This window comes from Diuraphis noxia, unplaced genomic scaffold, assembly GCF_037042655.1.
Source record: "Diuraphis noxia isolate RWA-SAM2 unplaced genomic scaffold, SU_Dnox_SAM2 contig0002, whole genome shotgun sequence".
Lineage (NCBI taxonomy): Eukaryota > Metazoa > Arthropoda > Insecta > Hemiptera > Aphididae > Diuraphis > Diuraphis noxia.
In genome coordinates this window covers 78,376,220-78,395,286 of record NW_028301712.1, presented here as the reverse complement: position 1 = coordinate 78,395,286, position 19,067 = coordinate 78,376,220, and the positions used below count along the sequence as shown (strand labels likewise).

General features: G+C 28.4%; 1 protein-coding gene across 1 annotated transcript in view; it reads right to left on the bottom strand.

Moving 5' to 3' along the window:
• Nucleotides 1–1,549: 1,549 nt before the first annotated feature.
• Nucleotides 1,550–19,067, bottom strand: part of LOC149058959 (NIF3-like protein 1) — a 115,763-nt gene continuing 98,245 nt past the window's right edge. Inside the window, exon 2 of the mRNA XM_089218513.1 lies at nucleotides 1,550–1,692. Within this exon, the coding sequence (XP_089074639.1) occupies nucleotides 1,550–1,692 (143 nt within the window). The remainder of the gene's footprint in view (nucleotides 1,693–19,067) is intronic.

The window sequence follows — 19,067 nt, the reverse complement described above, 5'->3', positions numbered from 1 at the left end:
ATAACGCATATAGAAGAACGATCATTTTTTGAAGTTATAAGAAGTCTGTGGTAATGAATAATGGACGTCTGCAATGTAAGCTTGTCGAATATATAATGACCAATAACTTTAGATAATTTAAGGCAAATTGTTTTAATTATACAGTTGTTAGTTGATATTCGCTGTCATGTCAACTAACTGAAGCCAGCATATTGAAAATATTATGTTTATTTTATATATCATATTTAACAACCCAGCTGTGTATCGGTGGTTTAGAGGCTCGTTTAAAATTATATATATATATGCTTTTTGAATAATATCAAAAACTTACTAGGTATCACTGAGAAAAAAATCGTATGGAGGCCCAGGGAAAGGTTATTATGACATTATTCCATGGATCCGGGCTAGCGAATATCAATTATACGAGATATATATAATATATAATTCATTATTATAATTCATATAATATTTCATATATTATATGAAATATATTTAGCACTCTATACCAGGTAGACAAACCATATGTATAAAATATAACTAAACACACGATACAATTTTACTATTATATTATAAATATATTTTTATATATTTGCAATTTATATAAATATTGTATTAAAATTATACAGGTAATATTTGAACTTTATTTTTGTTGCTTTAATTTTTACAATATATTCATCAATGATAGTTTTCTACTTTTTCTAGACTTCTAATGTTAATTTATTTATTTCGTTATACCTAGGTTAAGCTTCCACTTTTTAATATGTTCATGAATCATGATCATAATATATTATTAAATAGCAATATTTATCTGCGGATATTATGTAGCTAAATTGCCTAGCTAAGACGCCGTTTGATCGTAATATATAATTCTTTTTAATATTCTATTGAAATTCTTGGTAAAATGGTAAAAACTATCAATCTAACGGAAACACCGAAATAAATGTATGAAAATATACAACAGTAGTTAACTTGTAGTTTGTCAATTATAGTAATCGTCCACTTAGTACACCTGAGTTATTTTAACAAGAAAACAGACAAATTATTTCAGTGCTTGTGATTAGGTGTTCTCGTATTATTATAATTTATATGCACTTTCGATTTCACAATTCTTTAGTTTGATAACGCATACATTTCAATTAAAATACATTTTTAATAAACTAATAATGTCTTACCATGTGCTAACTAGACTTTGGGACTTATATATTATCGTCTCTAAAAACAATACACATTTAGAACTGTGCACCAACTATCCATTAAAAATATCAATTACTTTTTCATTAAAACAAAAAAACGTCACGGTGATTCCGTATTCCGTGAAAATCATGCAATATTGCAATATATGTCACAATATAGAAATTATAGTTTTTTTAATTCAATTGTTATAATTTATGAATAAACGTTTATATCATTGTTATTATTTTTTTTTTTTTTTTGAAAAATTCCTTATTTAAAAAAGAAAGTAAAAAAAAATAAGTACATGGTGGATTATATCCATAATTATAATATATATTATATTTTATTTATCAACGCATTAAACATTAAAAAAAAAGGCTCTGGGGGGATCTCCCCATCATCCCCCCTCCATAACTACGCCACTGGCGTCCAGCACGTCGTGATGAGACATCTCGCCGGTCAAGTATAAATCGGCGTCGACACCGCGCAATACGGACGCACCTGAACCGGCCACCGCCGCGGCTGAACCGATCGTCGACTCTGTAAATCACACAAATAATTATACATATTATTCTAATATAATACAATGTGAAAATATAATGCATTAGTGCTTCGATTTAGATGCAATTAAAAACAAGAATAAAATAGTTATTATTCTATCAATTTTGAAAACTTATTGATCTATAGAAAATGTTTAAACAAATCGTCTTAATTAAGCACTTTCACTTTGATTTTAGACATTCATCAAAATCGTTTATTTAAATCTTAAGCTAAATATAAAATATTTTGCTCACGCTGATATAAAATGAACTTTTTAAATCGTATTGTCCATTGTAAATTTCAGATGCAACTGTGGAACATGCCGTCGATTATCATATGAGAGGCAGCCCCAATCGACGTTGTTTCAAGTATATCAATTTTTTCGATAAAAAATAATCGAATGAGGTAGAGGAAGTGAGAAATGCCCATTTAACTTATACATCGGAAAATTACCTCTCTGGGTCATATATTGCATAGTTGTGTTACCATCCTACCAGTACCGGGAGAAGTATATACAGTACTCTTTCAAGTATACACTACATACAGCAATAGCCGAATAGAATTAATCGTAAACTATTTTAGTTTTATTTTGGGATACTACATGTTTTCATAATGTTATCGCTCGTACAGTATAACGATAGAATATGGTGTACACATATATATATATATACAAAAGTATCCATGGATAACGTATATATTTTATATGTATGTAAGATATCACAATACATGACTTTCACAATTTAAACTCAATCTTAGGTAAACGTTGACAAACAATTGAGGTCCTAAAAAAGAACCTGCCTAGGCCTAGTGAGAAGATCATTTTTACATTTTCTTTTTAAACGAGAACTTACAATTTGCCTATCAACAATATTTTCTGGAATCACGCCATATGTTTGCTCATTTAACATACTTAATAATTTAGTCACATCCTTGTCAACAAGTAAACTAGCAGAACAATTTTTATTTGTACAGCGATACCAAATGTTCCCACACTTTTTCATAACTTTAAATTCACTATACTAATTAAAATCATCAACTAAAATGCATGGCTTATATGAGATTGCCACAATGACGTGCGTATGTGACTGACGATTTCCACACTATACAACTCGTTATTAACGTACGGGATTAGATGACTATCAATAAAATCCGGTGCTTGCACTTATCACTTATCAGTTATTATAGTAATAAAATATTATTTACAATTGTGTATATATAAATAATATGTATATAAACACGTATACTACACTATAAGTGGGTTTCTTAAACTTATTATTTGTTAATGTCTATCATTTACGCCAAAAATATTAAATTCAATTAATTTTGTGCGCAATCGTGTGATGTTTTCTCAAATATAAAAAGGTAAAAAGTGCGCAATCGCGTTGTGTTTTTTTCAGTAAAAAGGTAAAAAGTGCGCAATCTTGTTATGGCCGTAAAATTTATAAAAATAATCACGATTTTCTCAAGATAGATAATCAAAAATGTCATGAATTATACTATACATAATGATTTACAATAGTTGTCTACCATACCTACTATACTTAATTTTAACATCGTCGTGTATGTTTTTCAATTCATTGTTTGTTAATCAACTTGGACATTTTTACTATACTCTATTTATTGTATATAGAAGATAGTTCCTACTTCATGGCATCAACTACAGAATCCAATTCACATATAATCATATAAATATTATAAACTATGAAAGTACATTTTCTTAGCACCTAAGTTATATTTTAATAATTATCTATTTATTTATAAATTATTTCAAATACCAGTATTTATACAATTACCCAATCTACTTTATACTAGCAATTTTTGATTGCAGTTAGAATAATAGTCATAATAATATACGTTTTGTAAATATTTAAATTCAAAATTTAAAACCCGTTTGAACTGTCACCTACCTGTAATTGTGTAGAGGTTGGAGCAAAAAAAAAAGAAATATAAACTAATTGATATTTTGATTACATTTTCGAATACATTTCAATAAAATTTATTTTGTTGTTTATGTTTCCATTAAAATCATTTAAAATTATAGAACGCTAAATATTATTTCTAAAATATACTTGAATGAATTTATTTCATTCTTTCGAAGCAGGATATTTTTATTATTGCAATGTTTATTGTTTTTTGTCTAAACGTTTTTTCTATAATTTCACAACTGCAATACACAACTTTACTATTAATAAGAAACTTTTTTACAAACAATATTAATTATTTTGTCTCCTAAATGTCAACATTCAAATCCAATAATTTAAGTTTTTGACAAAGACCGCATTGTGCATGCGATGGTTAATGTCACATTCCAATTATTTATTATTTTTACTGGACCTAATTATTGGCTGTCACCTTCAAACATAAACGCGAACTAAGACTCAAACGTAACAAAAAACAACATTCATAAAAAATGTTTACTTCAATAATAACCCACAAACACATTTCCATTATTAAGTATCTACAAATGTTTAGTTATTTCATTTGGACAATAATTGGTTCTAAAATAATAAAAGTAATTTTTCATTGGATTAATTAATTTAATTCAATTATTAAATTGTATTTATTTTATTATTTTTACTTTACATAAAATTTAAAATCATAAAAAAGGATAATAATTTGGATAAAAATCTTTACATTTTTCCCACTTTACCCCTTGTAGTAACTATCAATTATCCATAATTTATTACGAACCTATCATTGTCAATACAATAAACGTAATTCTACAAAACTTGTTAGTAAATTTTACCTGAAGAAGAGTCCCCTGCGACCAAAGATAAACCCCAATCCTTTGAAATTTAAAATTTAATTAGTATAATTTAAAATATTTAAGATTTTTAGAAGATAAAATGAACAAGACTTTCTGATGTGAAACATATTTTTTAATTTTCTTATAAATAGTTTTAAGTATTTATTTAATGATGATAATTAGTTATTTCTTTATTGGTTGCCTTTTAAAGTATACTATTCAGAAGAAAAAATGCATAGAATTTTGTCTATGCAATAGACATATAAGTAAATAAATAATTTCAGTTAAGTTTTTTTTTTAGTATTCAATCCGTAGATTGGTCTACAATAAATGTTCTCTCCGTGATTCTCTATCTTGTGCTTTATGTTTGAGTTGTTTGTATGAATTGACTCTTGCATCTTTTATTACTTGATTTATATAACACGTTCTTGGCCTTCCTCTTCCGCGTTTCTCTCCTATCATACCTTCCAGTATGAGGTTATGAAGTCCTTCGTTGTGTCTTAACGTATGACCTATCATGTGCCATCGTCTTGATCTTAAATTATTTAGCAATGTTCTTTTCTCTTTGGCTAAATCTAATACTTTTTCGTTTGTCTTCAATTCCGTTCATTTTATTTTCTCCATTTTACGCCAACACCACATTTCAAAAGCTTTTAGAGTGGGTTTCATCTTTTTTGTTCAAAGTCCATGTTTCACAACCATGTAATGCTGTACTCTATACGTATGTTTTAATTAAATGTTTTCTCGTTCTTAGATCTACATTTTTAGATGTTAGTAATTTACTCTTGAGTAGAAATGCCTTTTTTGCTTGACCTATTCTACTCTTTATTTCCTTTTTTGACCTTCCCTCATTATCTATTATGCTTTCCAAATATTTAAATTGATTTATTTGTTCTATTCTGTTTCCTGTCAGAAATAACTATAAAATAATAATTGTCAAAAATTGTTACATTTAAAAAATATTATACAATTATAGAAAATGATATAACATTAATAACATAATTTATATTAAAAAATATAATCTGAACCATTGGTCTTCAACCTTTTCATGCTCGCAAGCCATTCACGGACCAATTTTCATGCACGTGTATTAACTATCGTTATGTTGATTGTATTCGCATCGTAAAAATGACTATATACAATTTACAGTTTTTCTTTATAATTATTGAATCTAGCATTGTATAATTAAAATTGCATTCAGTACTTCATCTCAGTGATTCTCAAATTGGAATTCGCCAATATTTACTTCACTGTTTAATGTTATCGTAATATAGAAAGCCAGAAAGGTCGAAAAATATATTGGTAACGTAGTGGGTCAGAAATCAGAATACAAACTTTCCGGTAGCGTAGGTTAGATAATTAAACAAGGACCCATTTGGCGAGTTTCGTTAGACAAATCAACAGTGATTAAATCTAAAATATCACGACACCGCCGTCTTTTAAGGTGGCGAGGAGGGTTGCCAGTAATTGAGACAGTGTGTGCTGGTTTGCGATAAAGGATTTGGGCAAAGGAGTGATTTAGAGTGGAATTTTTGTAATGGGTTTTAACATTACTTTATTATTATACTTACATTTAACTATAATATTGCTGAAGTAATTTTTGGTTTTGAATTCTTTTAGATAGGACATAATATATATTTCGGACAGATTATGGAAAATAGTATCATCTATGAATGAAATATTTCATTTAGGTATATAGTTAATAGTCTTGCAAGATTCTAATATTTAAATAAAATTCTGATTTGCTTCTATCCATTTCCCACCAACCTTTTTTTAAGTGTTGATCCATAAATGTTACTACTACTGGGACATAACAATTGAGACCATTAAATTTTGATTTCACCTGACCACTTTTTTTCAAAGTTTATCGCCAATAGGGGGTATCCAAGTTCAAAAATGAAATTGGCGTTCGTTGCAAATCTGAAAATTATATTATCGACTATCTTATAACAATTAAATATTGAAATATAAAAACACATTTGAAAGCTTTGCCTGGTATTTTACCATCGGAGAGTAACGCATGTTTTTTTTACTCTGGTCATCCTAATCCATTTTTGCCGTGATCACATATTCCTGTGAAACTATACCGTTACGTTGAAATTATTCCAACTCGATCGATTTATGGTTACAGCGTTTATCGATACCACATGTTCCATAATGAAACAAGTAACAACTGTGACGAATATCAAGCAACATAATAAACCAAACTCAAATCACTAAGACCATAAAAAAAACTCCATACGAAAACACGTCCCCCATGACACTGTGATAGTGAAATTATAGTGCTGTAATATTGAACCTAACGTTCCTTGTAGAATTTACATTATTATTTATCACGTAATAAATATTCAAGCGCTACAAATATTAATCACATCATAACAATGTCGAATACGAGTAATTTCTTATTTATAACTTCCAACCCTTTTTTAATTGGTATTTACACCCATACGTATTTTGTAAAATTACATTTTATATGATTTCATCAAAAATAAACATCAAACAGGAAGAAAATTAACAACAGAATTAAAACAGTACCTATACACATCAAATTTTTGCCTTTCATACGTATATACTAGACATATTCAATATTTTAAAACATAAATTGGTGATTAGATTAAAAGTTCTAAAGCATCTGTCAGAAATAAGTCGTAATAACATAGCACAATATTGTATAGTTTCCGGTGACACTGAGTATAAAATCGGAAATTAAATTACTATTTCCGACTATATCGTTAATCTATTATGCTGCATATATGCTGCATATATACTGTGGAGACTAATTTTTAATAAAGCTTATACAATGAGTTATTTAGTTTGTTTAGATTTTAGTGATCCACAAGGGCCTTCGAAAAAAATAATGGTAAATAAAATGTATTCCATTCAATTCCGGCCCAACTGTAAAAACGACTACAAAGCGTATACGTGCGAAACGTCTATGGTAAATCTTTATATAGTTGTTCGCTAGACAGCGACACTGTTTCAGCAACGACGCTTGAATTAATAATATTATGTAAATTAAGGGTGTAGGTGCCCCTTTTTGTTATCGTCGAGAATTATTTGGAATATTTTATGGATAATGATTTTTGTTGCAAATTTTGATCGAATAAGTATTATAATAATATAATTAATGTCCATCATCTTTCAATCTCAATCTATAAAATGCTAACTCTTAACTTTTCGTCAGAAAAACGTATTTGTACGATTATAGCTGTATGTACCTGCGTAACTTTCGCAAATCACTATTAAATAAATAATAAAACATAATTTTTATTTTTCACAGGTTTTTTGGAAATATTCAACACTAGCTATCCAATTGTCCACTAGTACTTTGTTGTCTATTAAAAATATCAACTTTATATGATTCAAACTTTGTTTAGTTTGTTATTTAATATTCGGTGTTATGGTGTTCAAAATTTAAAACACAAATAAGTGAAATATTTTCTAACCTATGTTTTTAATTTATAATTGCCTAATAATGAATTATGTATAAATGTATTAACTGTTAGAAAAACTAAAAATGCACACTGCCCAAAAACAATTGATCGCTGCATATAATGTCCATCCAGTAAGAATATTTCTTAGTGCGTCCCGAAGCTAATTAATTAAAGATAATACTCATATATGTGTCAAAATAAAATAAGAAAACCGCCTAACAATGATTTGATTATTTTGGGATATATTATGTAAGTAACTTTAAGACAATGATTTTTATGGAAGGTCTAAACAATTAATTTTTGAAATTACCTACTGTATAATATAAGTATAGTAAATATTTGGTTTGTGTCGTAATTCAAGTAATCAATTCACTATAACTAACAGCAGGTATGACTTTTAATTTATTTATACCTTTTAGATATGTCGTATTACTCTCATATATATACAGGGTGATTCTTTTAAGTGGGTACACTAATTATCTCGAAAAGTATTTACTCTTTTCAAAACATTTTTTTACATGGTTTTAAGTTGTTAAAAAACCAACGTTTTTTTTTTTAAATTATATTTTTAATCCTTATCATTTTTTAAGTTTTTTACTTTTTTGAATGACAACATAGAGTTTTAATTTCATATTTCAAAGCAGAATATTTTTCTAAGTATTTTGATTCATAAAAATCAAATTTAGGGCTAGTAGTTTTTGAGTTATAAGTATTTAAAGTTTAGATTTGCAGAGTGGAATGGTACGGGGTTACCCCGCAAAATGTTTGTCCACTACTCCGCTTGTCTAAACTTTAAATACATGTAACTCATGAACTAATCGTCCTAAATTTATAAAAATATTCTGCTTTGGAATATGAAATTAAAACTCTATGTTGTTATTCAAAAAAGTAAAAAACTTAAAAAATGATAAGGATAAAAAATATTTAAAAATATAATTTTTTAATAAAAACGTTGGCTTTTTAACAACTTGAAATCATGTAAAAAAATATTATCTCGAAAAGTATTTACTTTTCGAGATAATTAGTGTACCCACTTAAAAAAATCACCCTGTATAATATGCATATACATATAAAATATATATACACTACTTATACATACTTCTAAATTCTTCGGTCCGGGTTTATAATATTTTAAAAAGGGGAAAAATTTAAGCTACAAAATAATTAATGTAGAAATAATAAAAATTAATCCGAAGGCTATCTAGTTTAAATTTTTAAAAACCTCATACATAAATATTATATTATATCTACAAAAACAAAAAAAATATGAGAAAAAACTCGTACTAAGCTTATTCATTTTTATACTGCAAGAAGAAAGTTCAATGAAAGTAATGCATAGTTCTTAGAACTAATGATTTCCAAAATAATTTATAAGGCAGAGTAAGTTTTTATTTAAATTTTGCATCATTAAAAACAGTTCCAGGCAAACATGGTTTCCGTTACCATAGCTACTAAAAATAATAATGCGATTGCGTTATCGCAGAACACAATTCCAAATTTTTAGTTCTTGAAGGTGACTATCTTATAATAAATCATGTTATGCGTGGAAACGAGAAAATATATAGAGTAGGCCAGTATGGTGTATGTACGGAGGAAAGTATTACACAAAGTCCATTGGACCCGACACCCGACCTCTACATCTTTGATATCCATGTTAAATTTATACAACACATTCTTACGTGATTAGTGATTACTTATTCCTGTTAACATCATTTTCTCACGTCGGACCTTATTTGTATGAATGGACCTATATTTTAAACACCTCGATACTGATATTCAACCAACCTCCAATCATGAGCATATTCACCGGTGGAGTAATATTGGAGACGGACTACTCTCCCCCCCCTCGTGACCCTTTTCTATACACAGAATATTAGTGCAAGGGTGTGGGAGCACTAACCTGTGATTTATCTTAAAAATAGTATGAACATAATTTATACCTCCAATGAAAATTCCCGTCTATCAAACCTATCAAACAACACTCATTATTTCAAAAACTATCGACTTTTTTCAAATTTTTTTTTTCTTCAAAATTGTAGATTCATCTTGTTCTAGAACTATATATTTTTTTAAATATTTTCACCCTTATATATTTATCAGGTAAACCATTATCAACTTTTGATTTTCAAATGACAACCTATACTTAAAATTTCATAAACTAAAAAGGCTATTTTTTCAATGAATTTTCGTTAATCCGTTTACAAGATATAGCCTCTCAAAGTTGGGTGGTTTTGGGTGGTGTTTGTGTGTTATAGATGTACCTATGTTAGGTGGTATTTACACACGAACACCATTTGAGTGTTGTTTGATAAAAGAATCACCCTGTATATCTATTGATATTGCTATATAAGTGTAACTTTAATGCGAATATGACATTCACATTTCTAGAACATATTATACGTAATACGTACTTATATCGGCAAATAGTGTAATAGATTTTATATTATAGGATATAGACCATTGTGCGGTATGTTTTGTAGTTGACATATCGAAATAATAATATATTAAACTCGTCGTTTACTCGTACAATATTGTTGTGAGATTTTGACGTTGTAATCAATCTTTGTTTTGACCGTGGTGGTAAATAACAGCTATAGTATTTTTTTGTTGGTCACCTTTATGAATATATTATAGTTTATCGAGTATCGGGAAAACAAAAAACGGCGACGTGAAGTAATAGTAATAACATATATAATGACTATTATCATTAAGTATATATAAGCAATACCGATATACTCAATGCTATTATGATAGTGCGTATAATAATACAAATATTTTTGTACTGTATTTCTGTATTATTATTATTATTATTATTCATCAATAATTTATAATAACTGTGGTTATACGAGCTTAATTTATTGGTTTATTGAAGATTTTCTGTTCTCGAGACCTCGAGTATTTAGTGCGGACTTCCCTCAGTAATGTCAGCGACCTTAGCTGAATCTGAAAATGACCAACAAAAATCAGGCAGACGGTTATTTTTATTTTTGGATTTTATGCTTTGTACTCCCGGAATTTCTGTTATTTTTCAACGCTTAGGGGTTCCCTATCAAAATATAGCGAATTCCTAGAAACGTTTTATGTTATTTTTAGCGTCCTAACATGATATACCAATACCAACATGGCGGACATCCTAAGTTTACCTATACAAGATTCAATAATAATTCGACACAATGATGTAAGTAGTAAGCACTAGTTCAATATTTTCTTAAAATGTACCAAATAACTAATGATAAATATTTGTATAAAGATTAAAGATTAACACCTGTGAGTATATATTATATTCATATATTATGTTTTAAACTTTAAGTCGTTTGAGATAATTTTCATATAAGACTTTGATCTTGGATGCTAGTTAGAAATTATTTATGTATTATGTACAAATCAAGTTATAACAACATCGATGTAAGTTTTTAATTATTTTTCTGATCGTTAATCTTGATTAACAATATGATATACCTACATAATACAGCTAGCAGTGTTAATTTTATTAAAACAATTCTTTCCAAAAAAATTATGTTTTGATTCAGTTTTTAGTTTTCGTTCAAAAGAATGGTTAATTTTCAATTTACCGTCTCGTCGTCAAATAGCCTAATAATTTTTATCACGTTAATATAAATACTAAAAAATTATGAACATTCCGGAGCTCCGTTTAATTATCAACTGCTGCAGTACTACCATACCCAATTGCATTTAAATTTTAGTTCTTATTTATCATCTTTTTTTTAATTTACAGACAACACGAATGTAAGTACAATGTGTATGTACCAAAATAATAATATATTTTCCATGTTCTACCACGTATTCTAACTGCGGTAGTATACAATTACAATATTATACTATTTTATCTACCTCCTGCCTGAATCTATAGACTTAATCTTAGACACCCGCGTTACTATTTGAAGTTTGAATAATTTATGTTGGAATTATTTACAATGTAGTTTTATTTTTTAAATATTTATTCAAGTTAACTCAATAGGTAGTGGATTGGCCATCTTATATATATATATATATATTTTTTTAAGAAACGCGTGGGAAAGTTCTATTTTAATTTTTTGACTTTTCACATTAGTAAACCGAAATATTCTACTGTAAATTATACCGATCGTGGCAATCTACATAGTAATATTATTACTACAGTCTTCGACATTTTCTGAAATTGTATTTAAATAAATAATAATTGGAAATAAAAGAGAAACTAGTTACTATGGTCAAGTCAGACACGATTATTCCATTGAGCATTGACAGGTGAGAGCCCGCGTATATACCTGTCGTAAAATAATGTTATTTCAGCGTCAGAGCACATTATTACGGAATTTCCGGCACAATCACAAACAAAAAAAAAACCACACAAGTACCTGTATTATGTTGTAACGACGAAGGAGAGACGAGAGCAGTAAAAGCGTCCACCACCGCGCACTCTGTAGACAACCCCGAACGGAATACATGGTGGGAACACGGGGTGGAAAAAAAACCATAGGTACGCCGTACGACATAATATATAGGTACACAAATGTAATAATCATTACGAGCTAAACGTACAATATCACATCGAAGAGGACCGTTGGGTTCCGCAACGCCGGCCACCAAATGTATAGCAATAATATGCGTATAATATTATTATTATTATGTGTACTGCAACCTTTACCGGATTAAAATATTGTTATACAATTTTAACGGCGCAGTCGATCTTCCGCAGTAGGTATACAATATGACGTTATTGTGTATAATAAACGCAACGATGATAAATATATAAAAACATCCCGCGTCTCTTTTGTAGGTGGTTTTATTTTTTTTCAACCCCAACCCTCGACTTGTATAACGCTAACAATAATAATGCAGCGGAGATGCCCAAGTATTTATACGACATAATTATTATACAATTTTTAATAATAAATATATATATATATATATATATATATATACATTATCATCGTCACGATGGAAACGGATTGGTGGGGAGAGGCTGCACCAGTAGGTGTAATATAGATCAGCATACCTACCTACCTATGTATATATGTATTATACCTATCTGTATATGTGTGTGTGTGTGTGTGTCGGTGTTACCCGGTGTCAAATATGTAAATACCGAGTCCGCATTAACATAACAAAGTGCGTACACGTCTCTGTGTATATACATAGACCAACGTGTATAATTTTTAATTCAGTCGTAATGTTTATTATTTATTTGCAGAATATTTTGCCGGGGTGAACATCAATATTTGAACGGCGAGCAGAGAACGCATTAACGTCGTCCAATCAATAAACTTAACAACGGGGTAAAAAAAAGAAAAAAGGAACATAAACAAAAATAAATTATACATACAATATTTAATATATATATATACTCCAAGTTTAAATAAATAGGAGGTAAAAACCATACTTTTTATTTTAATTCCATTTATTTGATTTTTTTTTTTGTTCCCTCCGTTTTCCGTGCGAAAAGGACGAATAAAGCGTATTGCTCGTACATGTTATACGTACCTATATACTACTTGTTATTATTATTATTACTATAATCATATTGTTATAATATACACGCGCACAAGACGGCAATTACAACAGTTTTCTCTCTTGCGGGGCACGTCGAGGTTTTGGATTAACACACCCTTAATTTGCGCTTGTTTCTTTTTATATTTATCCTCCCTTTTACATTTACGCCTTAACGTTTAGGCACATAATTTATACAGTAGAAACACGTTTTCACATGTCTTGCTCTGCTAGTTGGGTGCGTTTTATCAGATCGCAATAATACCGGACAGTCGCTGAACATAATGATTTTCTAAAAAAACGTTTTCTATATAATGTACACAATATCTATAAAAAAAAAAAGAGCTATCATGGTCATCGGGAAATATACGCATCACGATACAAACGAGTGCAGCAATAATGGTACTACCTGCAAGTTCCTGCAACAACGATATATGAACAGTGCGCACATATACGTTTGATCACAACTAGATAGATCCTCGTGAGTGTTTACCTTTGACCTAATTTAATTTTAGCACTTCAACTACATATTTAGTTCTAAAAATAATAAATGACAAAAATTATACTCGGATTTATTTGGAATGAACCAATGTCTTCGGATTATATTCCATCGATTTTAATGCTGAAATGAGTAAGCCGTTATTGTTAAATGCAGCACAGCTATTGGTTATCAATGTTATCATTAAGGAACGAATATGAATACAAATGTATTTTTTTTTCTGAATGTCCCAAAACATTGCTTTCCAAACAATAAGTTAATTAGATATAAAAAAATGTAACTTTTATTTCCTCTTTTTTTAACATTTTTATAGAAAATGTAGTCAAAATTCATTCTGAAAAAAATAAAATAAAATATTATGTTTTTACTGATCAGATTAAAAGTCGGTATTAAACAGCACCTGATTATCTAGTGCTATTTTGAAACACTATAGGTAAATGTTTAAGTTCATCAGTTTCTGCTTAGTAATAGTCGCAATACCTTAAGTGAGGATATAAGATTGAATAGATGTTTTCACGTATTACTGATTAATTATTATAATATACTGTATGATTAGGTAATAATGTCTTGATACATGGTCACGGTAAATATCACAATTGAACAAAAAAGAATATTATAAATTATATATATATATGGGACGATTACAAAATATAATATTAATACATATGAATCCCTTTTGATTATATACTTTTTGTGGTCACCACTTACCTTGGTGTGATTATGGTGATACAGATGAGTATCAGAATCTGTATATAAATGCAACAGTAATACAATGAAGATATAGTATAGTGATCCCGCACACTCACAACTCAGCCTTAGCTAACCGCTGAAATCACTAACAAACATGACATTAAAGTTGATAAACGATAAATAATAATCTCAGCGACCACATGGGCAACAGTACTTTCACAAAGAGCACTTTAAAATATATATATATATATATGTTGTGAGTACATTTAATTGTATTTTCTTGTTATTAAGAGAATTTAAATCCGTTCCCTAGTTATCGTGAATGGCTCTTATTTTATTAAGTCATAATCAATTTTGAATTTATTGTTATGAATATATGTACAGCTAAGGTAATAGCTAGGTTATTATTGTGTATTAATATGTATTATTGTTCCTCATAAATGTTTGTAAATTATTATCAAATGACAAAAATAAATAAATAAATATTGTACCAACACAAAATTTAGATGAGCTGCAGCTATTTGTCAAAAAAAAAAAAACTTTATAGCAAAAAAAATAATAATAATAAAAACTGGTTCTATAGGTACGATATACATTACATTCAATCTGTGTCCTCTAAACATTATATTACTTAGGTACATGATTTTAATAATCAAGTAGCCTTTACCTATATGTTTACAAAAAAGTTAACACGCCAAATTTTTTAATACAGTCTACATGAAAAAATTACTTAACCAATAGATACCAAAACGATGTATTAGAACCTTCTATACATTTCACCAACATGAGTTTTATTTTACAGTCTTCAGCAGACTATCGCCAATCGCCCACTTTCTTGCATACGCAAATAGTTTCTTCCGACAATAATTGTGAATTATTCAAAACAAACAATGTCACTATTGAAACGTTGCTGCGCGAATATCGTAACTATAACCGAAGGACTTTTTCGAAAAATTACCGGAAAACCTCTTTGGATATCGCACCACAACCATGTGTCTAATAGTATATATAATATTATAATACTTATACGGACATACGATGGCAAACCACGTCGTCGTTCTCCTCGAATAATATATATTATATTACTCCTCGAAATATTATCCAAGTTAATTTACTTTATATTCATACACACATATTATACCTACACGTTTATAAGGTATATTATTATAGGGTAAACGAGAGTTATTCGTATATAATATTATATTGTTCCAATTATTCGGTGCTCGTCTTATTTGTTCTCACAGCCGTTATATATAGATTCTAAGCTCTCCGGGGGATATTCGCGTACATGTTTATAATCATGATAATATGTTATGTATATTGTACACCGTGAAACATTTACCGCAAATCCGTCTTTTAACGATTTCCCGCAACTTAAGTATTTCTAAGAGACGGAATCTATAATAATATTATATGTATGCTTAGTGCGTCGTATTTGTCTAGTCGAATAATATATAACATATTAAGTACATAACGTAACGTGTATATAAATACCTAAATAAATTCACCTCGTGCGTCTTTTCCGATGGCAGTTAAATCGCGGGTTTCGTTATTCGGTTTGTTCTGCTTTTATGCAAACGGTTAAAAATTTAATAGATTTATATTATATACTCAGGCGTGATTATTATTTTAACACATAATATAATACATACGACGACATGTTTGTTTAGCACTGTACTATATATATATATAAATATATACCAAATTATGTAATGTTGCATTACAGTGGTTGTCTCTACTTAAAAAAGAAAACTTAGATTTCGTGCAACATAATTACAATCTAGTTGAACCAACAACAGGTAATACAAGACATAATGTAATGTCTAGATGTGATGTAGGTAGGTACTTTTTTTTAGGTACGTAAAAATAAATGTACGCTTACTGAAGCTCACCATAAGTATAACTATGATATAAGTAATAAATAAGGTACCCACATCGGTTACATAAATAAACTTACAGGTTCATGATACCAAGGTTAGGGTTGGACGCATACCTATGCTTCTTTATTCCCTTATGCCTCGCATCTAAAATCCTAATTCTATCACACTTTAATGTTTTTAACTAAACCAATTCATTGTTTGTCATTCATTGTTTCAACTGTACCTATAGTTGCTTAGCTTAAGTTTAGTGATTAAAAAGTGAATATTTTTAAACTAAACTATTTCATTACATTAAAAACAATTTGAAGAGTTTGGTGGGTCACAACTCACAGAGATGTCTTTTTAATTTGAAAACATTGACAAACAGATTTTGTTTACATCAAAAGTTATTAAGATTTTGTTAAAAACAGGTGTTATTCGAAAACTTCTATATAATTTTAACAATGGTTTAGTAAAAATATTTATCAAATTTCAAATCTGTGCAGTCTGTTTAGATTGTATGGACTGCTTAAAACTTTTTTAGATTTTAATTGCAACTAAAAGTTTTTATAAAATTAAAGTTCCGCAATAAAATGTATACAAATTGATCACTATCTACTACAAATTTGAAAAATATAATACATTTAACTATTTTTTCGCACATAAATAAAAAAATGATGTTTATATAAATATGTGTGTGTTTGTGTGTGTGTGAGTGAGTGTATTATACGTTCACATTTATACCACTCTTATATTAGACAAAAATGTATAGTAACATTTTAAATATATTAGGATTAGATACTGCATGGTCAGACAATTTTAAATACACTTGGACAGTTTATTAAATTGTTTTCATACACAAAAATATCTTTGTAAATCGTGAATAATTAAAAAAATATTTACGTAACATAATATAAAAAAGAGGACAAATATTATGTTTTAATTAAAAACACAAAATGTTCGAGAAAATTAAATATATAGTATAACAAATAAAATCAATCTAATAGTTCAAATCGTTGGCTTAAGTAATTTTTCGGGTCCATTTAAATTAAAAAGAATAATTAACAAAAATTAAGATTATTATTATTTTTGTACAAATTAAATATCTTATCCTTAGTTAACATAACTACTAACTACACTATTCATCAAAGATTAATGTCGATGTATTAATAAATTCAAGTTCAAAAAAAAAAAAATCAAAATCAAATGCCGATTGAAGATTTTTAATCTATATCGATTCTATTTGCAAATTCCTCTATGAACGGAATTAAAATATAATCAAGCGTACGTGGACAAAAAGTTATCTTCTACACTCTACAGCACTAAACTGGGACGAGCAAGTATTTAAATATGTAAACTAAAATACCAAATAGTAAATAATATTTATTATTAATAAATATTTCCATTATTTTATATCCTTATTGAGTTTTCTATAGGTAAATGCGTTACCTATCGTAAATACTTAATTTTAAATTCAGCAAGTTTATTGTGTGCACTGTAATGATATACAGTGTGTCTCGCGAGGATTTACCGATTGCGATATCTGACAAAATAATGAAGATATCAAAATTCTGATTTTATAATAAAATTCACAGGGATAAGAACTACAATTATCTCTTTTTTAAATTTATTTTAATGTTTTTGTAAAAAAATTAAAAAATACATTTTTTATTTAATTATTTCAAAAAAAAATTAAAGATAACCATTTTGTAGAGTTTATTTTTCTGAAAATATTGACGTTTCAAAATTTTATTTTCATTAATTTCCTGATTTTTAATATTCTTTCTAGTTCTGAAGAAGTAAAGTATGATTATAACTAAAAGGAACTCGGAAAGTATTCGGCCAGTCGTATGGGAATGCGCGCGGCGCGGCGGGTCACATGTTTGATAACATTGCGGTGTTAAATAATTCGCAATTTTTTTCGAAACTAAAAAAAATATTAAAAATCGGGCAATTAATGAAAATAAAATTTTGAAACATCAATATTTTCAGAAAAATAAACTCTACAAAATTACTATGGTCAATTTTTTTGGAAATGATTAAATTAAAAAATATATTTTTTAACTTTTTTACCAAAACATTAAAATAAATTAAAATATGAAATAATTGTGGTTCTTATCCCTGTGAGTCTTATTAAAAAACCAGAATTTCGATATCACCATTATTTCGGGAGATATCACATTGGGTAAATCCTCACGAGACACCCTGTATATATGTAGGTGATATTCCGTTCAAAATATAAAATATCAGGCGTAAAATATTCACTTTTTTTTTTTGTGTAGACGGTCTGACGTTTTAAATTATTCGGTCCGATATATTACTGAATAAATCAAGTACGTTCGTTGATTATTATTTATAAATTATATTATTTATAATAATAACAGGACGGGACGGTTTGGTTTTCAATAAAATTTTATCATTCCACGCGTAGGTGAGTACTACTGCAGACGGTTGATACCTAATCGGCGTAGTAGGTATACCATAATATTATACACGAAGTGACATCATTTTAATCCATCGTGGAATAAAACTCGTTTTTTATATATTATTAAACGTACTACATAGACATTATGTTTTTTTACTGTGTGTATAAATTATATATTAATATATATACAATATATTACACAGAAAAAAAGAGAGAGAGAAACATAGATCCC